General features: G+C 42.5%; 1 protein-coding gene and 1 long non-coding RNA gene across 2 annotated transcripts in view; both read right to left on the minus strand.

The window, feature by feature from the left end:
- The window catches only part of LOC310703258, a 331,049-nt gene that overhangs the window by 198,735 nt on the left and 107,477 nt on the right, over nt 1-24,837 (minus strand). The window lies entirely within an intron of this gene.
- LOC310693680 (protein S100-A6-like) lies at nt 1,426-1,858 on the minus strand. The gene has a single exon (XM_083476073.1). The coding sequence runs from the start codon at nt 1,783-1,785 to the stop codon at nt 1,513-1,515; it is 273 nt and encodes a 90-aa protein (XP_083332199.1). The 5' UTR covers nt 1,786-1,858; the 3' UTR covers nt 1,426-1,512.

Consider the following 24,837-nt stretch of genomic DNA (forward strand, 5'->3'; position numbering starts at 1 on the left):
TTCCTATAGGGAGAGACGTGATGTGATGAGAGCAGCATACTCCACTTGGAGCTCTCTGCAGAAACCCACCACCGCTACCTAAAAGTACTGTTTCCCTCTTTCTTGATAGCTCAGTCAGTACAGCATGGGGCACTTAATCTCAGAGTTTTGAGTTCAAGCCCCACGTTGGGCAAAAGATCCCTGCATTGCAGGGGATTGGCATAGATGGCCTTTGTGGTCCCTTCCATGTCTACAATTCTACGATTCTTTGACTTCATATTAGAAGATAGGACCAGGACAAGATAAAGGCCTACCTTGCAGAAAAATGAGATCTAGAGTGGTCTTCCCAGGTACTGAAAACAAATACAGGAAATGACCGTTTTGTTCATGTTAAAAGCACGCACGTGCCGTTTTCGCACCCAGAAGAGAGTGGAATAGGGGCAGAACAGGGCTGGAACAGGTCAGGAAGAGTGAAACGGGCTTTTGTATACTCTGCTGACTCACACAATGTCCCAGAATGCAACCCCCCCAGCCCCTACCTTTAAGGTTTTGAGATTGAATAAGATGCAGTTGAATATACCTCCCCCACCCAAAATAGAAATGATTCTGCCTACATCCCAATGGCACTTAAAAAAACTATATTTATAAAGAATGGCTTTTTATAATATTGTAGGACTATTACACAGCGAGAAGACTGAGCAATATTGGAGATTCGCTGGTAAGTGTGCGTTAATAGGGTACGTGTTCCACAAATGCAGTATTTAGGAGCCCATATCTGCACCTTTTATTCTAATTCTGCTGAAATGCTGCTCCAGAGGAAATAATTTAGCATACGTGTGATTGATGGTTATATGATGAAATATTTTAAATGAGCAATAAAATAGTCAATAAGAAGTAATGTCCAAATTAGAAACTGGCTGAATTATTAGCAATAAATAATTTCTTTCATGGAATTCATATTTCCCCCTTCTGCAGGATGCTTGCATAGGATATCACTCAGCTTATTGATTAATACTGGGGGTGGGGGTGAGTCTGGCCTTTCAACCCAAACCCCCACCCAACACGTTTCCCTCTGATATCTGTGCACATACCAGCTGTACCACCTTGTACCGGCAGCCTTCTGCCCATGGTAGGCTCCATTTTTATGGGCTGAGCCTTGAAGAACAAATAAATTTCTGGCACCTTTGCTGTTGCTTGAAGGTAGGCAGTTCTGCTGGAAGTGAAGGGGTAATTGTTATCCTCTCCACTCCCTCTCTCCAGAGGTTCTCCATGAGCAGGAGGATTTCTTGAACATTTAGGATTCTCTTCCCACCCACTCACCCACCCCCATGTGCCATTATGTGGAGAATCTCTACATGAAACCAATGCAAGAGGTTATCTGGAGATGTACACTGAGGTGGTCCCAATATCTGGCTGACACACAGCTCCAGCTCTCCTCATCAAATCTTTCAAAACTTAAATTTTATTGGACATGAAACTGCCTACAGAGGTATAATCCCGAACCACAAAACCTCAAACCACTGGGGTGTACATTTACGAACTCAAAGCTTCGTTGTGAATCATTTCCAGGGTACCCAGGAAAGTGACATATTCCTGGAAGTTCACCACTTGGTCCCTATTGTGGTCCAGATCTTTCATTAATGCCTGTATCTCTGAGTCCTGCAGTTTCGGTCCAATGGTGAGCTCCTTCTGGATCAGCTCCTTCAATTCCTTCTTACTTAGAGTGTTCTTATCGCTATCCTTGCCGGCGTATTTGTGGAAGGTGACAACCAGCAAGCCAATAGCTTGGTCAAGAGATGCTGCCATGGTGAGAGATCAGAAGCGAGATGGTCCAGTACTGGGTGGCAGGAAACGATGGGGAAAGTGGTCTCTCATCAAATCTAAGTGAGGCACTTGGTGCTCTGAATCAGTGCCTGGCCACACAAATGGATTGGGTGAACGCCAATAAGCTGAGGCTCAGTCCAGACAGGTGGTTGGTTGCCTGTTCAGCTGAATGGGGGTTGACCTGTCTTTGCGGAAGTTGCACTCCTCCTAAAGCATTGGGCTAGTACGCTGTGTGTTTTGGATCCAGGCACGGATGCCTCAGTGGATCAGACCTCCTTTTACCAACTTATATCACCCAATACCATATATGGACCGAGATAGCCGAGCTACAATTATCTACACTCTGCTAACTTCTGTTTGCTTTACTGTGGGACTGTCTTTGAAAATGGTCCAAAACAGGGGTAGCAGAAGTTACAGGTAGGTAGCTGTGTAAGGTGCTTCCAGTAGCACCTTAGAGACCAACTAAGTTTGTTCTTGGTATGAGCTTTCATGTGCATGCACACTTCTTCAGATACACTGAAACAGAAGTCACCAGACCCTTATATATATATAGTGAGAGGGTGGGGAGGGGCATTACTCAGAAGGGTGGTGGGAATGGGTGATTGGCTGATAGGTGTGGTAAACCTGTTGACAACTGTTAACGACTGCAATTGGTCTTACAGGAAAAAGCAAGGGGTGATATGGCTAAAAATAGCTTTATCATGTATAATGAGATAAGAATCCAATGTCTCTATTCAGACCAGGGCTCTCCGTGGTTTTAAGTTTGGTAGTAAGTTGCAATTCAGCAACTTCTCTTTTCAGTCTATTTCTGAAATTCTTTTGTAATAAGACCGCTACTTTGAGATCTTGTATAGAATGTCCTGGGAGATTGAAGTGTTCTCCTACTGGTTTCTCTCTCTTGTGATTCCTGATGTCAGATTTATGTCCTTTGGTGTAGGGTTTGGTCTGTTTGTAGCAGAAGTTTGCTTTGAGGTACTGGCTGGATCAATCATATCATGCAACTGCTTTGCCATCTGTGCTTGTTCCCGGTCCATTTGCGAGGTCAAATTTAAGTCCCGGTATTAACCTTTAAAGTCCTAAACAGTTTGTGGCCAGGTTTTCTGAAGGACTGTTTCCTCTTGGGTATTCCTCCAAATATCCCTGCTAAATAATGTTCATCAGGTGGCTACCTTTTCAGTGTTGGCCCCTTTATTATGGAACCTACTCCCTAGGGCTCATCTAGTGATCATTTCACCAACAGCTGATTCCCAGGCTTTTCCCTTTCAATTATTATTATTGGTAGTATATTTTAGATTTGTTGTCTTGATCTCAATCCCTACTGCATTTCTCTGGATTTGTTTTTGTTTTTATCCCGTTCTTGATTTCATTCTGTTTTAGATCTTATGTCAGGCCTAGGCAAACTTGGCCCTCCAGATGTTTTTTTGGGACTACAACTCCCATCATCCCTAGCTAACAGGACCAGTGGTCAGGGATGATGGGAGTTGTAGTCCCAAAACATCTGGAGGGTTGAGTTTGCCTATGCCAGTGTTCCCCAACCTTGGGCCTCCAGCTGTTTTTGGACTACAATTCCCATCATCCTTGACCACTGGTCTTGCTAGCGAGGGATGATGGGAGTTGTAGTCCAAAAACAGCTGGAGGCCCAAGGTTGGGGAACACTGGCCTATGCCTATCATATGTGCATGTTGTATCTTCAGGTCTTAATTTTGATGTGTGTGTGTGTTCCTAAAATATCCAGATTTTTTTGGAAAATGCACGAATTCAGGGGAAATGCAGCTGTGTAGACTTGATATCTCATGCAAGTTCCTCTCAGCTGTTTGGCAGAGGATCAGCAAGTGACACAACCAAATGTCTGGATCAGAAAAGCAATGATCTTGTGACAGGCCTTGTGCCCCAAGAATGCAATAAATTGTGTGTTTGTGTATGAATGCCGTTTGGGCTGTTCTACATCATTTGCCCAAGCTATACGCTCCACACATACAACTGAGTCTCTGAGGGCATCCTGCATTATGCTCTCTTGTGAGGAAAAGTCATTTTTCATGTGCAGAAACAGACCTTTGGAATCCAGCCATGGATGTTAAAGTTAACAGAAGAGAAAAGTGTGAGGTGAAAGGATCGGGATTAAATTAATAAGCTTTATGTATTTAAGAATTAGAATTCTTGGTTTTGCTTTGTTTTGAATAGGCGCACGTGTGTACTGCAAGCACTAGGGAAATATTAAAAAGAAGAAAAAGTCTGGACTTCCCCCTTTTCTTAAAATAGATAAATGGAAGCCTTAAAAGGGAAATGCTTTTCCTGCAGAATGCACTGCAAAGCTGACAGGGGCTTATAAGCCAGGCCTACCCTGCTGCTTGGGGGAGCTTTATAACTGATTGTTTTAAAACCAAAGTGACACCGGAAAGGGTCAAGTAAATAAATATGCATGCCTCACCAGTTCAAAATAATAAAATTCCAATGTGTGCAAGCCTGCTTGTTGAACATATGTTTGAAGCACGGCTAAGCCATCTGGCTCAATGTCAAGCATTTACACCAACTGCAGTCTTACACTACCTGACAGCAGAAAAGCTTTATTCCCTGGGTGTTTGGGCACAAATGGAGAAATATTATTGAAATGATTATCTGCATCAAGACTCAGATTTGGTTTGACATTTAGCTGGCTCTGTTTAATCCAAAGGGTTGTCTGAATGAATAAAGAGAAGGGTTCCTCCAGAAGATGCTGCAAGGGGTGGGGTGGGGGTGGGAGCGGTGGTGAAAAGGGGGGGGTGTAGAGAGAGGGAGAGCGCCAAATGATTAATGAGACTGAAGTATGGGTGGACCCAACCCACCTCTGCCCAGACCTCAGTGCCAAGAACTGCATATAAAATTAGTCGGATGCTTTCCGTGCCTTGTCAGGGAGAGTCTCACAGCCACCTCGGGGGCCTCTTTTATTGGGCCTTGAGGAAACAAAGAGAAAGGAAGCCCCAAGTTCTTCAACACATAAAAAGAGCTTATAAATGGGAACAGATATATCGTCCTTACTATATCATAATTCCGCTGTCATTTGCATCACACAGCAAGCTGCAAAGCGACGTAATAACCACCCAGGATTGCTGCAGATCAGAGCTTGGGCTGCCTGGCTCTTTTAAATTCCTAACTGGGCTGAACAGATGCCAATGAAGTCCAATAAGGGTGCACATAAAGGAGAGAGGGGAGAAACTGGGTACAAACTGGTGGGAAATGAATTCCCACAAGTAATTGGAGTTGGGCAGATTTGCACCACTCGGCAACACAGCAGTACAAAGCTTACTTGTGGCATTTGCTGGCAGAAGAGGTGGGGACAACAACCATTTTAGATGCCTTGGCCAAGAGATGGGGACAGCCACCATTTTAGATGTCTTTAATGAGAATTAGATTGATTCATGGTGGATATGGCTACCAGGCATAACGGCTCTATACAACCTCCTAGGAGCAGAGGCAGTTTATCAGTTTGGGGGAAGCAACAGGAGGAAAGAGCTTTCTCCCTCTTGTAGGGATGGAGGATAAATTCAATTCGCGTTGTGTTTAAAGGTTAAGCTCCCCCACTTGCACTTTTTGAAACAACGCGGGAACCAAAGCGCAGCCATCTTTCGAAACTTGCTGTTCTCCAAATTTTGCAGTGCAGTTCTCCAGCTGTGTAATATGTTCAAAAATGCATCTATGGGGATAAAGTGTGCATAGAAATTTATATATATATAGAGAGAGAGAGAGAGAGAGAGTTGTTGTTGTTTTAAAAAATGCATACACAACATCCAGAAACTGCTTTGCAAAAATGTGTCTCTTAGGGAAAATTGCATGCCAAATACGTCTATCAAGAGAAATTCACACGAAAATGCTGGTGAATTTTCACAGGGCATTTAAAATAATAACAATAACAATAATCCATACTGACGTGGAAATATAAAGAAATATGGGGAGGGGACCAAAGAAACTGGGTGAAACCCAAATGGTCCGATTCGCCCAGTCCTACCCATTTCTCCTGCTTATGGGCTTCCTATAGGAATCTGCCTGGCCACTATTGGGAAAGAAGGATGCCAAAGTAGATAGGCCTTTGGGTCTGGGCCAGGGCTCGTCTTATGTTCTTGACATATTGGCTTGTGCTTAGTATTCTACTATGTTTGTATCTATTTTCTTTGAAAGTCTGCAAGTATGAAGCCCCCACCAAGTCCCCGTTCTCTCTGCTTTAAGGCATTTTTATTTCTCAAGACTTTTTAATTATCAAATTATTTTCTGCTAACTCTTGCATTTGTCATTATGCTGCTGTGTTTTTATATGTTTAGTCCCATACTGAATTGTGGGCTGTTGTTGTTTTACAAAAATGTTCATTTTTTAATGAGATAAGGCTCCTGGGGGAGGCGGGATTATTTTAAAGGACAGAGTATATATGTCTAAATAAGTACGTGCCAGTTGGACAGAAGCAAGCAGCAGAGTGATCTGTAGTAGTCTCACAGCGTAATTCATTAGTCAACTCGTTAAAGGACGTCTAAATTTCTGTGTGCACATTTGCTTTAAAATTCAAGCATGGAGATCCCCGAGCACAAGAACATTCACACAGAGTAGCTTTACAAATGCATAGATATGTTACCTCCACTACGGTGAATGGAAATGGAATTATAGCATGAGAACACGTCAGATCCTGGATAAGAAACTGATAGTGCAATCCCAATTCTACATAGAAGGAAGTCCCATTGAACTCCTAAGTACATATGTATATATAAGATTGCAGCTCAAATGTGCTGTGGAGGTTTGTGGGCAATAGAAACGTGTGTTAGGACAGTATTCATACTTGCTGCCTGAAAAAAGCAGGGTTTTAATACAACAAAGACTACCCAGAAAAGCAAATTTCAGACAACCATTTACAAAGCAAACATATTGGATTAACATGTTTTCCCCCCTCTTTTTTTTAAAAAAATGGCAACCCTGATTGTTGATTTGGATTTGAAATAAATTTGGTGATTTGGATTTAATATGAATGTTAGACATGATTTCCTCTTCACTCTTACTTTTAATTAACTTTTTAATTGAGATTTAAATGAGTTCTAATGAACACAATTGGTAGCCTAATTGATTTGCTGCCACAGCATAGTGAGTGATCAGTATGCAGCCAGCATTTTAATATACTATTCTTGCATGTCAAACAGTCTACAGGTTAATATTTTGGTAGAGGTTGGCTAAAGTGTGCTAAAAACCATGATTTACTCTTGGATAGCAAGTAAATTTTCGGCGTATTCACTGTGATTTTAAAATTCGGCAATTATGTTATTGGCCTTTTAACACCTGTAGCATGATGCCTCCTTGTCTGGATAAAGACTGTTTTAAACCTGTAAACATGGATGCATGCACACATTTTTAAAAGGGTAGTGTTCACACGCTAAAATGTACAACACATAAAAACTAAAATAATTAGATATTTATAAATATCTAATTGTTTTAATGCTTAAATTATAGCTACCCATTGAATGTTCTCTTTAAAGGAGGGTGATTAAACGAATCTCTGGAAAAGTGTATTCTTTTATCATGTTAAGAACAATGAACGGGTGAGAAAATATATTATGACATAGTTAAACACAAGGCTATAATTTCTAAACTGCATAAATTACATGTTTTCCCCTATTATGATCCAGACAGACAAAATGAACGTTTTTTGAAAGAAAATGACCAACGCATGATTAATTGCAAAGCTCGCAGATTTTGCAGCTTCAAGAGTAAATCAACTGCTAAGAAGTGCTAACTTGCTAAAATATAAACTAATTTTAGTCTCTGGATATTAAAATATAATCCATCTTCTTCCTCCATTGGGAAAGCTAATTAGAAATTGTGACTGGCACAAGGAGAAGCTGAGAACACTGGGATTAAGTTCACTTGCTTGAAATCTGAACTCAAGAAAATCTGAACTCAAGAAAAACTGGTCATCTCTTTCTACATTTCACTATATACATACATACATACATACTATACACATTATCTATCATCTATCTATCTATCTATCTATCTATCTATCTATCTATCTGCCTATTGTGTGTGTATGTAGAGCCCTGGTGCTAATACGATGCCCAAATCATACAAAAGATACAAAAATCAGTTTATAATTACAACAGTGTTGTTATATACAGAGTGGGAAGGGGTTTCAACAGACAGCATAAAAACTAACATCCTAGGGTCACTGGCCTGAAATCCAGCTCTAGTTGTGCATCACAAACTAACTGCCTTGAGTGGGAATGTTGTTCTTCTATCTGCATCAAAAGATTTATCAAGCCAATTCAGTGGAATACATATGAGCATTGTGATGTGGATGCATTGCACATCCAAATGCAGATTGCATTGATATTAGCTATGCACGTGGAAGACAGCTTCCACATAAGTGTTTCTCTTACAAAACCAGGGTAAATTGATTTAAAGGACCACATCTTGATGAATGGCTCCCAGAATTCAACGACCCATTTCACACACAAAAAATTCTAGTGTCAATTTCTATGGGACTGCTTTTAGCATCACTTTTTGTCATCAGGACATCCACACGTCTCAGGCAGAACAGCCCACCCATTTAACCTTCGGTTACCCTCACGTAGATTGCATCAACACATGCTTGGAGCACAACAAAATTTCTCGAATTGATTGTCACTTAGAAGAGTTGGCCATAGAAGCAACCAGAGAGGAGATGACCCTGGACTCAATCCTATGTAGCACTAAGGAACAGATGAGAGATGTGAAGTGTTGTCAAACTGATTAGAAGCACTGTCCATAATGCTATCAGATTCAACATATATGCAAATGCCCAGCAGAGTCACACTTGATGTCAATGGAAAAGAACTTTTTTAAAAAAACGAGAAGTCGTTTTAGAAAAGTATAAAGGGAGAGTCAAAAGGATCAATTCTCTCCAAAATGCTTGGAAATTATTTTAAATGACAACAATGGAAGCTCAGCTAGGATGTAGCCCACAGATTAGGAGCCTGAGGTGCTCATTGATCCTGTGGTTTGAAACCTTTTGTAGATTTCTGCCACCATCCTGTGTATAAGCACATGGGTGGGCGGATTGTGGGGAAATGTGCTTGAAGGCCTGCCCTAGCCCAGTCTGACCTTGGGTGCCCTTGGACCAGTCTCTGTCTCTTAGCCTAACCTACCTCACAGGGTTGTTGTGAAGATAAAATGGAGAGAGGGGAACCATGCATTCCACCACGAGCTCATTGGATTAAAAGGTGGCATGTAAAGGTAACGAAAGGGACACGGGTGGCGCTGTGGGTTAAACCACAGAGCCTAAGACTTGCTGATCAGAAGGTCGGCGGTTCGAATCCCCGTGACAGAAAGGAGGAGGAGTGGCGTTATATGTCAGGGATGTGTATACCTGTGAAGAGATCCAAGATTTAGAACCTCAAAGCCAAAGTGAGAGCATTTGGGTCAAAATTAAGGGAGAGAAGAATAACAGAGACCTCATTGTGGGAGTTTACTATAGATCCCCAAGCCAAACAGAGGACACAGATGATGCCTCCCTAGAACAGATGGCCAAGCATGCAAAAGGAAGGGAGATAGTAGTAATGGGGGACTTCAATTACCTGGATATTTGTTGGATGTCAAACTCAGCCAAGAGCATAAGGTCAAAAAGATTCCTCACTGGCCTTGCAGACAACTTCATTGTCCAGAAAGTGGGAGAAGCAACAAGAGCAGAGGCTTGACAACCATATGTCAGGAGTGCTCTGATGGTGTTTCCTGCTTGGCAGGGGGTTGGACTCGATGGCCCTTGTGGTCTATTCCAACTCTATGATTCTATGATATGGTTTTAAAAACCCCAAGAAGTTTTGCCCAAAGGATAACAAAATCTGGCAAAGCAAATGTCAGTTTAGGAGCATATTGCTAGAACATTAAAGCTAAACAATAAAAAACTTAAATATTATCTTAAATACGGTCCCAAATACTGTGTTTCCAATAGCTGATGAAATGAAAGCTGCGATAAAAGGAGGAAATGGAGCTTTCAGAGGTGCTGAATGATTTGTGTTTGTATGGCTGTCCTCACTGAGAAAGATACAGGAGAGATATCCACGCCTGAACCAACTTTTCAAAGGAGCAAGTGTGAAGAACTCAGTCAAGTGGAGGTGACATGAGAAGAAGTTCTAGGATGAAAAGCATCATTAAACTCTAAAATGATCAAGCATGAGGAGCCTTACTCAAGAAGAATCAGCACGGCTTTGACAAAGGAAAGCTCTGTTTCACTAACCTTCTTTGAGAGTGTCAACAAGGATGTCAACAAGGGACAGGGGTGTTCTGGTAGAAATTGTATACTTGGACTTTCAAAAAGCTTGTGTCTTTCACCTAAGACACTTGAGTAAGCTTCGCAGGAGCGGGCAACAAAATGGCAACTACTGTTCAGCATAAATAAATGTAACGTGATACACATTTGAGCAAAAAAAACCCACCCTTAAGTTCAAAACTATACTGATGGCATCAGAGCTGGTCAGAATCAGACCAAGGGTCCATTTAGCCTAGTAGTGTCTGCTCAGTTGGCAGTAGTAATATTTTATAGCACTGCTGCCTGAGGGTCAAAGTTCACATAACGTGGTATAAAGGTAAAGGTACCCCTGCCCGAACGGGCCAGTCTTGACAGACTCTGGGGTTTGTGCGCCCATCTCACATCTATAGGCCTGGGGCCAGCGCTGTCCGGAGACACTTCCGGGTCACGTGGCCAGCGTGACAAGCTGCATCTGGCGAGCCAGCGCAGCACACGGAACGCCGTTTACCTTCCCGCTGGTAAGCGGTACCTATTTATCTACTTGCACCCGGGGGTGCTTTCGAACTGCTAGGTTGGCAGGCGCTGGGACCGAGCAGCGGGAGCGCACCCCGCCGCGGGGATTCGAACCGCCGACCTGACGATCGGCAAGCCCTAGGCGCTGAGGCTTTTACCCACAGCGCCACCCGCGTCCCTCTATAACGTGGTATATCTTCTTACTATATTTTAATTAAAAGCAGTGGAGAGGAATTCTTCAAATTTGATCACTCATGACTCTCAGGTAAGGGAGCTGTAGCCCTCTCAGTTCTGACTTCCCTGACTCCCTGAAGCTGCTACAGCACCTCCTCTGTAGCTAATAGCAGTGGCAGCGGGGAGGGAAGTTGGAGAATTGGTTCGAGGTGGGGATTAAACATCCCTCTCCCAGTTCTGTTGCACTGATCCAGACAGGGGCCCTGTGGATGCTTTTAGTGAAAGTAACAAATGCTGGAAGAGTTCATAAAGTGTAATTTCACCATCAGATCCCCTTTTTAGCTAGACGCCTGGGGGACTGAATCAAAGACCATCTTGAAAAATAACAACAGAAGACTGAAATCTTTGTTAATATGATTGTAAGTGACAGGGACGTGGGTGGCGCTGTGGTCTAAACCACAGAGCCTAGGGCTTGCCGATAGGAAGGTTGGCGGTTCGAATCCCCATGACGGGGTGAGCTCCCGTTGCTCGGTCCCTGCTCCTGCTAATCTAGCAGTTCAAAAGCATGTCAAAGTGCAAGTAGATAAATAGGTACCACTCCAGCTGGAAGGTAAATGGCATTTCTGTGCGCTGTTCTGGTTTCACCAGAAGCGACTTAGTCATGCTTCTGTCTGCGGACAAACGTCGGCTCTCTCGGCAAGTAAAGCGAGATGAGCGCCGCAACCCCAGAGTCATTTGCGAATGGACTTAACTGTCAGGGGTCCTATACCTTTTTCCTTTTTAAGTGACAGCATCATATAAGTAATTCTGTCCAGATTCGAAAGATTCTCCCCAATGGAATTGATGTTAGATGGGCCATTGATTTTAACAGAACCCATGTTGGACTTGTATCTAATCCCTTCTTCCAGCCCCAGTGCTAAAAATGAAAGAGCACCCTTTTACTATTAAAATTTACTACTAGTATTATTTATTACTACTAAATTTCATTTCCTAGCTAAAAAGTGAATGCCAATCAAATCTCTTCCCAACTGGAAAAAAAATAGCAGTATTTAGAGATGACATCTTGGTTCAAAGTGAACACTAAAGCCTTTTCTAGGAGTTAAGAGTTGGATCCACCTGCAAGTAAATGTCTTCAAGACTTGGGGCAACGGGGTCACCACGTTCCTAGAATGTTGCAATGAACAGAACGGTGCCAAATTGGAATTTCGCCCCGATCTTTATGAAGAAAAAAGTATACCCCCTTTACTTTTTCAAGAGCAAGAAAAGCCTTTCAATTAACTGTATTCATCACACGAACAAAGTACAAAGTATATAAAAAAGGAGTCACAGAACCCTTAAGGATCCCTAAATACACTTACGGTAGATCCAAGAGAAGTATCACCATTGTGGGTCTTTGAAGTGTGCTTTGCCTTCTCAGGCTTTTCCCACTCCTTTGCCAGTGAATGGGCTTTGCCTTGCTGGCCCAGGGCAAGGTAGGGCCTAGCACTGTAGGGGCAAACATCACTGTTTATTAGGGTTTTCAAATCCTTGATAGGATTGGGAAATGGTGTACAATTTAATGCATATTTTAGCCAAATGCACTCACGTGGCACTGTCATTTTAATCATCAGGCACCCACCCACCCCTGGCTTACATTTCATGTTATCCTGGAACAATACATTAGGGATTTCAGTGAAAGGGAAAATGGTCATTCTGCCTTTTTCATTTCTTCTCTTCAAAGAGCACTGTTTGCAATATAAAACACCAGGTTGAAGTTCACAATTTGTTTAAATTTGTTCCACTTATCTTTCTTTATACACTATTTACGCAAGGTTAAGAGAATGTGACTTTCTAGCTTAAAACATTGTTAACGTGCACTTGATCATTAGAAATATAAATGATACTTAAAGCTTCATCGGTATAACCGGATTTAAATATAAACCATTATACATTATACAAAGAACTGTCATGATTTTGTCACAGTAGCCCCCTATCAAACCTGTCTTCTCTACCCCCAATGCAAAGAATAGCTGGTTTTTTGTTTCAGGCTGATGAACATTTTCTGTGAAGCCTTTGGCATACATAACCTCTTAGCTCCCTGCACCTCACTGTAACTAAGGATGCAATCTTGAATACTCCAGTTAAATAATAAGTCCTACTTAACTGTGACGCAGTTCTGAGTAAAAATGTTTAAGCCATGTGCTGTAAGCCAAAGCTCCTGTAACAACAGTGAATACATATTCTTCTTCTATTGATCCCTGCTTCCTATGTTGTCACTCTCATGTTGAATGCCTCACTGTAAGCTCCTCAGGGCAGGGACTTCTCTTCTTGTGCTTTGTAAAGTGCCATGCACATTTTAGGTACTAGGTAAATACCCTAATAGTTTTTCATAATTCTTACCAGTGATGTAACAATGATCTAACAACGCCAAAGAATCTGGTAAGTCAAACATAGTTTATTACCAGTCTGGCTGCCCATGTCCAGCTTTTGCTGGTCAGGTGGGAATAAATACACATTTTAGAAGGTACCAAGTTGTGCAGAATATTCGATATTTGAAGGCAGGTTGAGGAACCTCAGCCACAAATCCTTATCCTGACCTGACCAAACTCTACCTCGTCGAATTTTTGTGCATGTGCAATATCAATTCCGGCTTGGGAACATGGTGAGTAACATGACATTGTATTCCAACCCCTGTACATTACAAAGTCATGCAGCGACTGGCTATTTTCACAAGTGCTTTGATTGCTACAGTCAAGTGATGTGGAGGCAGTGCAGGCAGAGGCAGTGGCTGAGATGCAAGCAGAATAACAGGGAGATGCAGATCAAAGCATTTTAAAATGACTGGTCCCTTTGCCAAAGAGCAATGAAAGGGTTACAGTAAAATCATTCCACGCATGGGCACTGCAGATGGGAAAGTTAAGGGTTACAGAAAGCAACACCTGAGGATGTGCAAAAAATGTTGCTTTTTAGCAATGCAAGACTTGCACAGCTGCAAAAAAACAAAACAAAACAATCAACCCTAAATTAAATTGTGAAAATATTAAAGGTTCACTGGATCAAAGTTAGGGTTTGTTATACGTTAGAGAACTACAAAACTATTTGATCTAACTTATGAACAGGCTAATTTTGAGTTGGGGTGTCATTACTAACTTTGAGAAGTTCTGCCATCTTCCCGAGCAGGCTATGGTGCATTGCGCACTTCAGAATGTAGAGGTGCGTGGCTCACTCGAATGCTGCCTGAGTTAGTTTATGCTTGGTCAACTAGGCTTCCCTGAAATCTGAGTCTGTCTCCAAGTTCAGTACCTAATGTTTTCGATCGGATAGGGCAGGAAGTCAGAGCAGAGCCCTCTGGGCTGAGAGATTTACCTGCGTTCCCGACCTCCCTATACAGCAGTGCCAAATAATAAATGTTATCATACCTGGGGATCCAGTCAGGTTGGTATTCCAAGACTAAATCATTGCAGCAATGGTGAGGGTGATTAAAATTAAATCCCCACTCAGCGATGCCCAGCAGTCCACACTTAAACTGAAATGTGCTTAAGGCATGGGGTTTTAAAATGTATGAAAGTGCTTTCCTTTCCAAACTGGACTTCCCATCTCTCCTCAACATAGAAGTTTAACTGAGTATATCAGCTTGCCTGTTCCCTTATGCCTGTTCCTCTCCTCTCCTACTCCTAGAATACCTGTACTGAAAAGTGTCTTACACTGACAGGATGGGGAACCTGAAGCTTGGGTGAATAGTTTAAGATCTTACTGTGATTCATCTGGAAATGGTTCAGTTTGGTTGTGTACGTTTCGATGCATTTTATTTAATGTTTTGTTACATTTGTAATGATGTAAATCTTTTCATGTTGCAAGCTGCCTTGAGCAAGGTTTGAACCATGGAAAGATGGCACACAAATATGATGATGGTGGTGATGATGATGATGATGATGATGATGAAGACGAAGAAGAAGAGGAAGAAGAAGAAGCAGTTTCAACAGGCTCATCAACTCATTTTAGCATTGGGTGGCTGGCTAGTTAAATTCTTCACCATCAAACCTTTTATTGGCATCACATACAAACATCAAAAACAAATCAAGGGGAGATCCCAAGATGGCGTCACTAGAGGAAGCATCAGTTTGAGCTCCGTGTCAGTTGTGCGGTTTTTATTAGTTTTTATTAGTATTATCAGCTTTTTATTAGCTTTTACCAGTTCTAGTATTTTTTTCACTCGGTATCTTTTCTTAATTATTATAATCACAAAAGTTTAAGCTAAAAGTTTTAGAGAAAGCCCTGGAAAGTCTCGGAGAAAGCCTTAATTAGCTCCAGCTTGACTCAAACTACCAACTACTTATCAGCAGGAGAAGAGATCAAACGCCCTAATCTTGGAAGGACACAGAGTTTCCTGATTTACAGCTAGTTAAATTGTGTCAGGATGTGGCCACCTCTGTGCGCATCAGATGGGAGAGGCCCAACCCACCCCTCTTCCCCATAGGCCTCCAGAAGTGAGTGCTGGCCATGGCTTTGGTAATTTGCAGTAGATTGACAAGGATTTCTTACTCCTGAATGCAAGGTTCAGTGGGAGGTTGGCCACAGATGCCTGACCTGATTTTTACTTACCCGTTTCAACTCTGCAGTTGGGCTTATTTGATGTTTGTCACATGGTTGCCACTCCTCCATCATTCCTGGCTTTCATTTTGCATTGGTAACGCCTGGAATTCCAAATGCACCAATGTATGTAATGAATTCCATTGTGCCTTGTGCTCATTGGAGGAAAGACATGGTATAAGTGAAATGAAATACCGTACCTTGATAAATTACATCTGGTGCACTCCCTACACAAGCTTCCCTGCTCCTTGCCAATTCCCCCTTTTCCTCTTGTGTTAGTAACATGGTGGGAACTACATGTGGTGGAAAGGACTGGAAGAACTGATGTCAGAGATCCGGAAATGGCCTCTAACTTATTTTATTTCAGCTTACATTTCTGTCATAAAGAAATGAGTGGAGGTGTTTAAACTTATATTCAAAGAGGATTTGTCCATTTTGCCAGTGTAATGTTTTTGAGTGTGCAAATGTAGTATCTTTTCAAATAAGCTCTGTTAAATTGTTATGTTTTACAATACAGCATAAAAGATAATAGCCTACCTGAAGAGGAAATGGGAAGATAGGAAGCTTATTATTATTATTATTATTATTATTATTATTATTATTATTATTATTTTATGCCACCCATCTGACTGGGTTCACCCAGCCACTCTGTGTGGTTTCCAACAAACTGAAACATAATACAACATCAAGCATTAAAAACTTCCCTGAACATCTTCAGATGTCTTCTGAAAGTCAGATAGCCTACTACTGTACTGTCAAGCAGGAGTTCTTTCCAGCCCTGCCTGGAGATATCAGGATTTGATCCTGGGACCTTTTGCACACGAAGAAGGTGCTTTTCCACATAGCTACAGCCCTTTCCCTTCGTTTGAGGATCCTTTCCCATTCCAGACCTGTCCCTCCCACCCCTTTCCTCCAAATCCTCCTGCATTTCCTCCCTTTACCTTTTCTGTACGCATTGGTGGCAAAACAAACCTTTCAAGACGTTCCGTAGCAAGAAAATGGAACCTTTTTTTGTTGTTGTTCTAATCAGGATCTCCCACTAAAGATGCAAAGATGCGGGTAAGGCCTAGCTAATTGCTGAAAAGTAACAATATGGTTTCTACTGCTTTTCAGTATCTAATACACTTTTAGGGAGGAATGGTAATCAAGGGCTTAGGAAGCACAGTTGGGACCAGATCTGGTGTGTTTAAATGCATAATTACTGTAATGCTTCATTAAAAATGGCTTTTTAAAAATCATTGCAGACTAAGGTGATTTGCATAGTTACTTAGAGGCACCTGACTTTCTTCAACCATCCCATATTGCCGCCTGGAGCATTGTGCTGGATGCTGTTCCCCTCTCTCTCCTTTGCTACAACTTTCTCTCACCCGGTCACCAGCCCCACTTTTCCTTTGCTGCCCAGAAGCCACCTTTGTGGCCTACCACAACCCTTCTTCTAATCTCAGTATCTTCCTCCTGTGAAATACAAGCTCATATTCTCTCTTCATAGAAGAATCATAGAATTATAGAGTTGGAAGGGTCCCCGAGGGTCATCTAGTCCAACCCCCTGGCAATGCAGGAATCTCAACGCAAGCATCCATGACAGATGGCCATCCAACCTATGCTTTAAAGCTTTCAAGGAAGGAGAGCCCACCGCCTTCAGAGGGAATCCATTCCGCTGTTAATCAGCTCTTACCATCAGAAAATTCTTCCTAATGTTTAGTCAGAATCCTCTTCCTTGTAACTTGAAGCCTTTGGTTTGGGTCCCAGACTCTGGAGTAGGAGAAAACAAGCTTGCTCCAACTGCTGTGTGACAGCTCTTTAGATATTTGATGATGGCTATCATATCTCCTCTCAATCTTCTCTTCATCATGCTAAACATATCCAACTCCCCCAACCATTCCTCATAAGGCTGGTTTCCAGACCTTTGGTTGCCTTCCTCTGCACATTCCAGCTTGTCAATATCCTTCTTAAATTGTGGCACCCGGAACATGACACAGTTTTCCAGGCAGAGCAGAGCAGTACAATGACTTCCCTCCATCTGAACACTATAGTTCTGTTGATGCAGCCTAGAATAGCATTCACTTTTTTTTACTGCTGCATCACACTGTTGACTCGTGTTAAGCTTGTGGTCTACTAAGACTCCTAGATACTTTTCACATGTACTACTGGCAAGTCAGGCATGCCTCATATTTGTCCCTCCTGAAATTCATTTCCTTCGTTTTGGCCCTGCTCTCCAATCTGTTAAGGTCATCTTGAATCCTGATTTTGTCTTTTGTGGCATTAGCTACCCCTCCCAGTTTGGTGTCATCTGCAAATTGGATGAACATCCCCTCAATTCCTTCATCCAAGTCATTTATGAAGATGTTGAACAACAACAGGCCCAATACAATCCTGCAACACCCCACTTTGCTAGTTTTTTTTCAGGATGACAAGGAACCATTAGTAAGCACTCTTTGGATTCAATCAGATAACCAGCTACAAAGCCACCTAACAGTTACCTCATCCAGGCCACATTTTACCAGCTTCTCTACAAGAATATTATGGGAGAATTTGTCAAAAGCCTTACTGAAATGAAGATATACCACATCCATAACATTCTCCCGATTCTTCCCACATTTCCCCACTCATGTGCTGTTTCGCTGTATCCAATACGTTTGGGGGAGGGTTTGGGGATTTACAGATCAAAGGGGAAACAGAGCTGGCCCAAGACATTTTGCTGCTTGAGGCAAAAAAGCAAATGCTGTTCTCCCTCGACCTTGAGTCACAGCGCCTAACATCCCAGACCAGCCAAGCTATTTCCTCCCCGCCCGCCCCCCTTAGTCATAGCTTTAATGATAAGATTAAAGGTCCAAGTGTTTGAACCAAGTATTTTACAGCTGAGGCTGAAAATCCCAGAACCATCTTTCCCGATCCCTGGCAAAACAAATTAAATAGCTATTAAAAAAAACATGGCTGCCTTTTCCTGAAACCCCAACTGAGCTGCTTGAGGCAGCTGCCTCATTTTGCCTAATGAAAGGGCCGGCACAGAGGGAGAGCGTGATCCTAAAAAAAGAGCATTTTGTCCAAGAGTTGTGTCACTTCTGTAGGAGAAAATAAAGTGAGAGTGAAGGAAAGGAAATTGAGTAGAGACCCCACCCCTACCCAATCTCCAAAGTCTGACTACAGAAGAAGTAAGCTTTGGTGAGATTTAGATGGGGGTGGAATATGGGAAGTTATTCTGCTCCAATGGAGTAATGGAACGAGAGGTGGATCCCGTTTTCCCCCAGATAAATTCATAAACAAGCTCTGCTTCAGCCACTGACAAGAAGCTGAAGCAAGTCAAAAATGGGGGGGGTGGAGGATGAAAAGGGGGCACACCCATATCCCATTTTTACATTGTTAGAGATAAAAAATCAAATCAGCTGGGATGTGAGAGTGTAGGCAAGTCATGGTGTGAGGGTAAAAGAAAGAGAGGAAAGGAATGTGAGCTAAGCACTCAGAGCCCTGATTTTTTTTCCCCTTCTACGCCATCAGGGAGATAAATTGATGCCATGGTATTTATTTCAGATGTCCTTGATGTTATGAGCATGCCTGTGTGGGGGTTTCCCCCCTGCTCTCGTATCTCTTTAAAAAGATCCTCAGTTACTATGTACATGATATCATCTGCCAGGGTCTTTGAAACCTCTGCTTTGCATTAAAGACAAAGAATTCCGTCTCAATTAACACTCTTGGAGAGTTTCCTGGCACAGGAACATAATTAACTCTTTGCTGGCCTGGCTAATTTCTGCGTTTTTAAAAAAGTAGTCCGATAATAACAAAATTGGAGCACTCAATCCACAGGGTAGCCATTAAGCCCACTCCGTTATTGTGCAGCCTGCATTCAGACCACAATTACCGTCAGAGAATTGCCCGGGAAGCGGCTCCTTGTACGCAAACAAGAATACCATTCATTAAAGACCTCCTCTTCAATAAAATACAATCTATACTTTTTTTAATGAATATTTGAGAAAGAGAAATATAATTTTGGCTTCAGGAACCTGCAATATGATTATTATTCTTTTAATAACATAGCCATCGCGTGCGCCCCCCCCATACATTTGCAGACAGATGTTAGAGAAGGGAGCAGCAGAAATGAGATGGATGGTTGGAGAGCCAAGGCTTGTGGAGGGAGGGGGGGGAGAGAAAAGCAGAGATGATGGCAAATGAAGTCAGAGTTAAATAAGGTTTCCCCAGTTTTGCATTTTAAAAGGAAGCCCCCCCCCTTTAAAATAACCCTGTGAGTTTTAAGGGTATTCCTATTCCAGTAGATTCTATTTAAGCAGGACTAGTTAAACATTGGAACAGGGAATGCTAAAAACACTGCCATATCGGCCTTAAAACACACTACTTTTAAATCCATGGGTCTTTTATCCACTGCAGAGACGCATTTCGAATCAGGGTACAATGCAGCAGAGTATCTAGCAATGTTCCAAGTGGCACACTTTACTTCCGTCTATTTCTATATACTGTTTTCATCTTTTTAAAAAGACAATATAGCTGGTTATTGTTTTAACCCTTTCGCAAGAAGTGTGTGGGGGGGAGGGAAATTAAGTAACCCCCTAACCCACCTGGTTTTAAAAAAATAAAAATAGAAATCGATACTTATTTTCTGTGAACTCTGAACATCGCCTCAAGGCTTGGAGGTCAAAGTTAAAAATGTGATAGTGTATATATCTCATTTTCAGCACATATCTATAGCAGATATATTCGTTCAATACGACATGGGCTTATATTTATGGCCCTGTGGGTAACACTGAAAATTACAATTCTGGTAAACATGTTGCGGCTGTATCACCGCCTCCATCCCAGTCCCATCTAGTCATATAGAAGTCAGCAGTTTTCTTTTGATAAATTGTGATGCATGTATAGTACAGATGATGATACAGTCTTTGGGCTCTGCAGGCTTTCTGCTTACTTTTAAGTAATACAGTGATAGGGGCTCTGTCCCTCGCAACACACTCTGATGGCTCCAAAGCAAGACTTCTAAGATCTACCTCCTAACCTTCTTCTTGGCAGGTCACACTGATGGTGATGGAGAGACAGATGGCTTCGTTAACACTGAAAATGAAGGTGACAAGAAGTGTGATCAGCACCAATATTTGGCTACAGTTATGATACGACCCATTCCACCCCCCACTGTTCAGTTTCTTATGCAACAGGCAGTCTACAGGTCTGATGAAGGAAGTGGAAAGAGTGGAGAGTCTAACTGTTAGATTAATACAGTTCATAAATTCTCACAAAACCTGGAGCCCCATTAGGGTCAGATTGCAACTGGCAAGCTACATGTTGAATATTATTCAGTAGGGAAATGCCGTAAGTGCCACCTGTTACTTGTGCAGCCAGATGTAGTGGTTTCTGCTGCATAAAGAGCTTATGAGTTGCCCTGTACTGTTATCAGATAAGGCTCTTGCTTATAAGGTGGGAATGCAAAGGAACAGAGCAGGAAATTTTTCAGTGGGAAAGAGGCACAAGAATAACTGGGCAACAGTGTTTAATTCTTAGTTTTGCATCTCAGACAAAGTTGTTTTATTTTTACTTTAAAAATAGTTCTATGCCTCCTTCTGCTTGGAGGATTTCAAGGCAGTTTACAGCAAGACTATAAAACAACCACAAAAAACAACATTAAAATATCAGTACAGTGCTTTTTTGCTTTTTTTAAAAAAAATGTTTAGGGGTAATTTCATTTTGACTCAAGAAAATCATCATTTTATAGTTCAAATCCGGAAAAATAAAGACAGTAAATGGACAAAAGTACAAAGAACATGCATTACTCATATTGAAATACTGCCCCTCAATGAGGCCAAAATTTCATCTGTAAAACTCCACACATTCACATTCCACACTGCTTCACACATTAAACGCTCGCTTCCGTCTGAGACTCAAGAAACACTGGGAAAGGAAAGGGGTAGCAACGGAACTGACGATTCACCATGCTAGAGAAGAAACTAAAAAAATTAAAATTTTTAGTTTCTTCTCCCCTTAGATCCACAAAATGTTTAGGGGTATGCTTACCCCTGCGTACCCCCAGAAAAAAGCACTGTATCAGTATAATAACAACCAGAGTAGTCAATGGAAACAATCGGCATGTTGTCAATGTTGAGAAAATGCTCGGGCAAACAAATCCTTTTAACATATACTGGAAACCTACTATAGTTGGATCTCACCTCACCTCATTAGGGAGACTATTCCACATGGTAGGAGCCACCACAAAGAAGCCACCGCCCCCTTCTTGGTTGCTATGAGACAGATTATTGCACTCTGTGCCACAACCAGGAGGGTCTCGTCTGAATCTTAGTGAACAGGCTGGTCTGGTTGGAAGAAGGTGTTCCCACAAGTAACCCAGTCATAAGTTGTTTACAGCTTTGTAAGTCAATATTAAAAATTTCGGTCAGTAGCTAATTGCCAGCCAGTGCAGTTCCTTTAACAAGGATGTCAACAAGGTAAATTGCTCCAGTCAGGAACCTCATCGAGTTCTGCATCAGCTGCAGCTTCTGAACCAGCCTTAAGGGCAGCCCCACAAAGAACACAATACAGTAATCCATGCTGAGTGCAAATTATTTAGAGAACTAATAATGCTTCGTAAATTAAGTAGGGGAAGGATTATGAAATAAGAATAATAACACAATAATAATGTTATTAATTTTACTTCTGCCATTTTTCTCTTTGCACCATCTGGCTCTTATTAATATGCATCCTTCTTCCCACCCCAACATCTTTTGCCCTGCAGGCAACAGCAACAGAGAAAGGGTTCTGACACACTACCAAACTCCATCCATCCTGATGCACAGAAAACAAAAGTCTGAGCTGTATAATCGAGCTGGTTTTGCAACCTGCCTTCCTTCACTGCAGACAGTGCAAATTCTCAAACCTGCGTTAGGCCACGATTTGGCCAAACTTTGCAAAGACTAGCCTCCGCGTGCACTTCAAATTTACAAGGAACATCATAGTTTAAAAGAAAAGCGGGTGTGTTATTATTTTCTAACTGTGCCGAAATGATTTGCTAACTGAGCATGGCTGGAAGCAGATGCAGCCTGAGGTTCCTGCGACCATTTTCAACATGCAAGCCTTTCCCTCACCTGCCTTCTGCTTTCAGGAAGAAAAATCTTCCCGAGCCAGCAATCCCTGCTTATGTGTGCCACTCATGCATGGAGTGAAATGTGTTAACCTTTAAACAATTTAGAAGTTGGTGCAGTTAATAGGCAGGACAGATAGTTACAAAGTCCTGATTAACTACAGAATACAGAGACATGTGAAAACTTGTACATAGCAAAAGAAAGAGACAGCAGCTATTACTTACCAGCCCGACACACACAGGTATGGCTCTTGCTGGAGTGGGATTCAGAACAGCAACATTGCCCTCTTTTGGCAAATCAGGGCACCATGTGTTTACTCCTTCCAGGAATTCAGGGGGCCTTTTCCCCTCGCAAGCAGGCTGGTGCGACAACGGGAAGCAGCTGAGAAGAATAGGAAATTGAGGTGGTTTGCAAAGGGGATTTTTAAATATATATATATTTAAAGAACACCCTCCACGGAATATTCTGCCTATATAAGGGCAGCCAGCAGAAAGTTCAGAATGCACAGAAACAGCTGAAAGACGGAGCAATGCACTGCTCTGAATCACTGCAGCCCACTCTCGCTGCCTTTGCTACAGTGAGTCACACTGAATGTCTTAGTCTGTTGCTCAGAGGTTGACTTCTTTTGCAAATCTCATATGAAGAAGAAAATTCTACGGCAGGCGTTGGCGATACCTTATTGCCCACATGATTCCGGAGGTGGGGAACCCGTGGCCCTCCAGATATTGCCAGTCCACAATGCCCATCACTCCTGGATGTTTCCCATGCCAGCTGGGGCTTTTTGGGACAGGGGCATTTGTGTAGGAATGCCACCATAGAAGCTTGAGTAGAAGCTTAGAATGGTGAAAGAGCAGCAGCAAAAAATATATATCCACATCTCTGTTTCATCCATAGTACTGCAACTTTTGAAACTTGTCTAATATGAGATATTTTTCAGATGCCAGCTCAGCAGGCCACTGGATCGCTACAGTGGCCTCCCACAGACCTTCCAAGTGTCCCTATTCTCCAGGGACAGTCCAGGATTTACAGAAGCCGTCCCGGTTTCAGATTTGATCCTGGAATGTCCCACTTTCCCTTACGTTTTCTTCAGAGAAATGTTGGAGTGTATGGAGTTATCCGACCGCCGAGCCATCTGAAGTCAGTTCTGTATAGGGAAGTTTTTTAATATCAAATGTTTTATTATGTTTTTATATATGTTGGAATCCTCCCAGAGTGGCTGGGGCAACCCAGTCAGATGGGTGGAGTATAAATAGTAAAAATATTATTGTTGTTGTTTAGTTGTTCAGTCGTGTCTGACTCTTCGTGACCCCATGGACCAGAGCACACCAGGCCCTCCTGTCTTTCACTGCCTCCCGCAGTTTGGTCAAACTCATGTTCGTAGCTTCAATCATCTCATCCTCTGTTGTCCCCTTCTCCTTGTGCCCTCCATCTTTCCCAGCATCAGGGTCTTTTCCAGGGAGTTTTCTCTTCTCATGAGGTGGCCAAAGTACTGGAGTCTCAGCTTCAGGATCTGCCCTTCCAGTGAGCACTCAGGGCTGATTTCCTTAAGAATGGATAGGTTTGATCTTCTTGCAGTCCATGGGACTCTCAAGAGTCTCCTCCAGCACCATAAGTCAAAAGCATCAATTCTTCAGCGATCAACCTTCTTCTCCTTCTCCTTCTTCTTCTATAGGATGTCCCTATTTTCATCAGAGAAATGTTGGAGGGTATGCTTCCAGGAAACTTCAGGTTAGCTTCAGCCTGCATTTTGAACAATCAGTAACAAGTGTTCAGTTCAGATTTGGGATTTGGGACAGTGTGGAGTAATCAGAAGACATTTTGCTCCTGGTCATCACAAACCATGTGATGTGCCCAGCAGGGCTGGGCGAGGTCAGGTTTTCAACATTGTGATATATCACCAGCCAATCACTGCGCTCTGACGATACACCACAATGTTGAAACTGTAAGCTGCATTGGCCCCAGCCTGTGAGGTGCAGGATGAAACTGCCACAGCTCTCACCATGGGAGCTGAGGCACTTTCACCCCAGCACCTCAAGGGGCTGAGGATGACTCAGCTTGTTTGCCCTGCTCAGCTGGGTGGCAGGAAGGCTCCCACCTTCCCACCAGCCTAGCGGGCTTTGATGTCCCTTCTGCTCCCTCTCCCCAACTGAGTGAGCCCCACGTCTCTCCAGCTCATGCATGAGGCATAGAGGCTCACTCATCTGGGAACATCAGACAATCCCGTTGCCACACAGTGACTGAATCCATGCTGCTTCAGAATAATATCTGCAAGTGGTTGTGTAGGTTTGGCTGTGACCTACCCCTTTCCCACCTTGTTGAAATGGTCATACGATCATCTGCCTTGAGGCAAGAGCTGTGTCTTTCAGCCATAGCCTGTTTCTCCGTTTCTCCCCAAGCTGGTGAAAACAAAAGCAAGACACACTGGCTATGCAGCAGCTGCCCTGTCAATTGTAATGAAGGTACTGCACTACA

The sequence above is a fragment of the Podarcis liolepis genome (assembly GCF_965112155.1).
Source record: "Podarcis liolepis genome assembly, chromosome: 1".
Lineage (NCBI taxonomy): Eukaryota > Metazoa > Chordata > Lepidosauria > Squamata > Lacertidae > Podarcis > Podarcis liolepis.

What these genes read in the sequence shown, in the direction of transcription:
- LOC310693680 (XM_083476073.1), bottom strand. Translation starts at nt 1,785, where the DNA reads ATGGCAGCATCTCTTGACCAAGCTATTGGCTTGCTGGTTGTCACCTTC.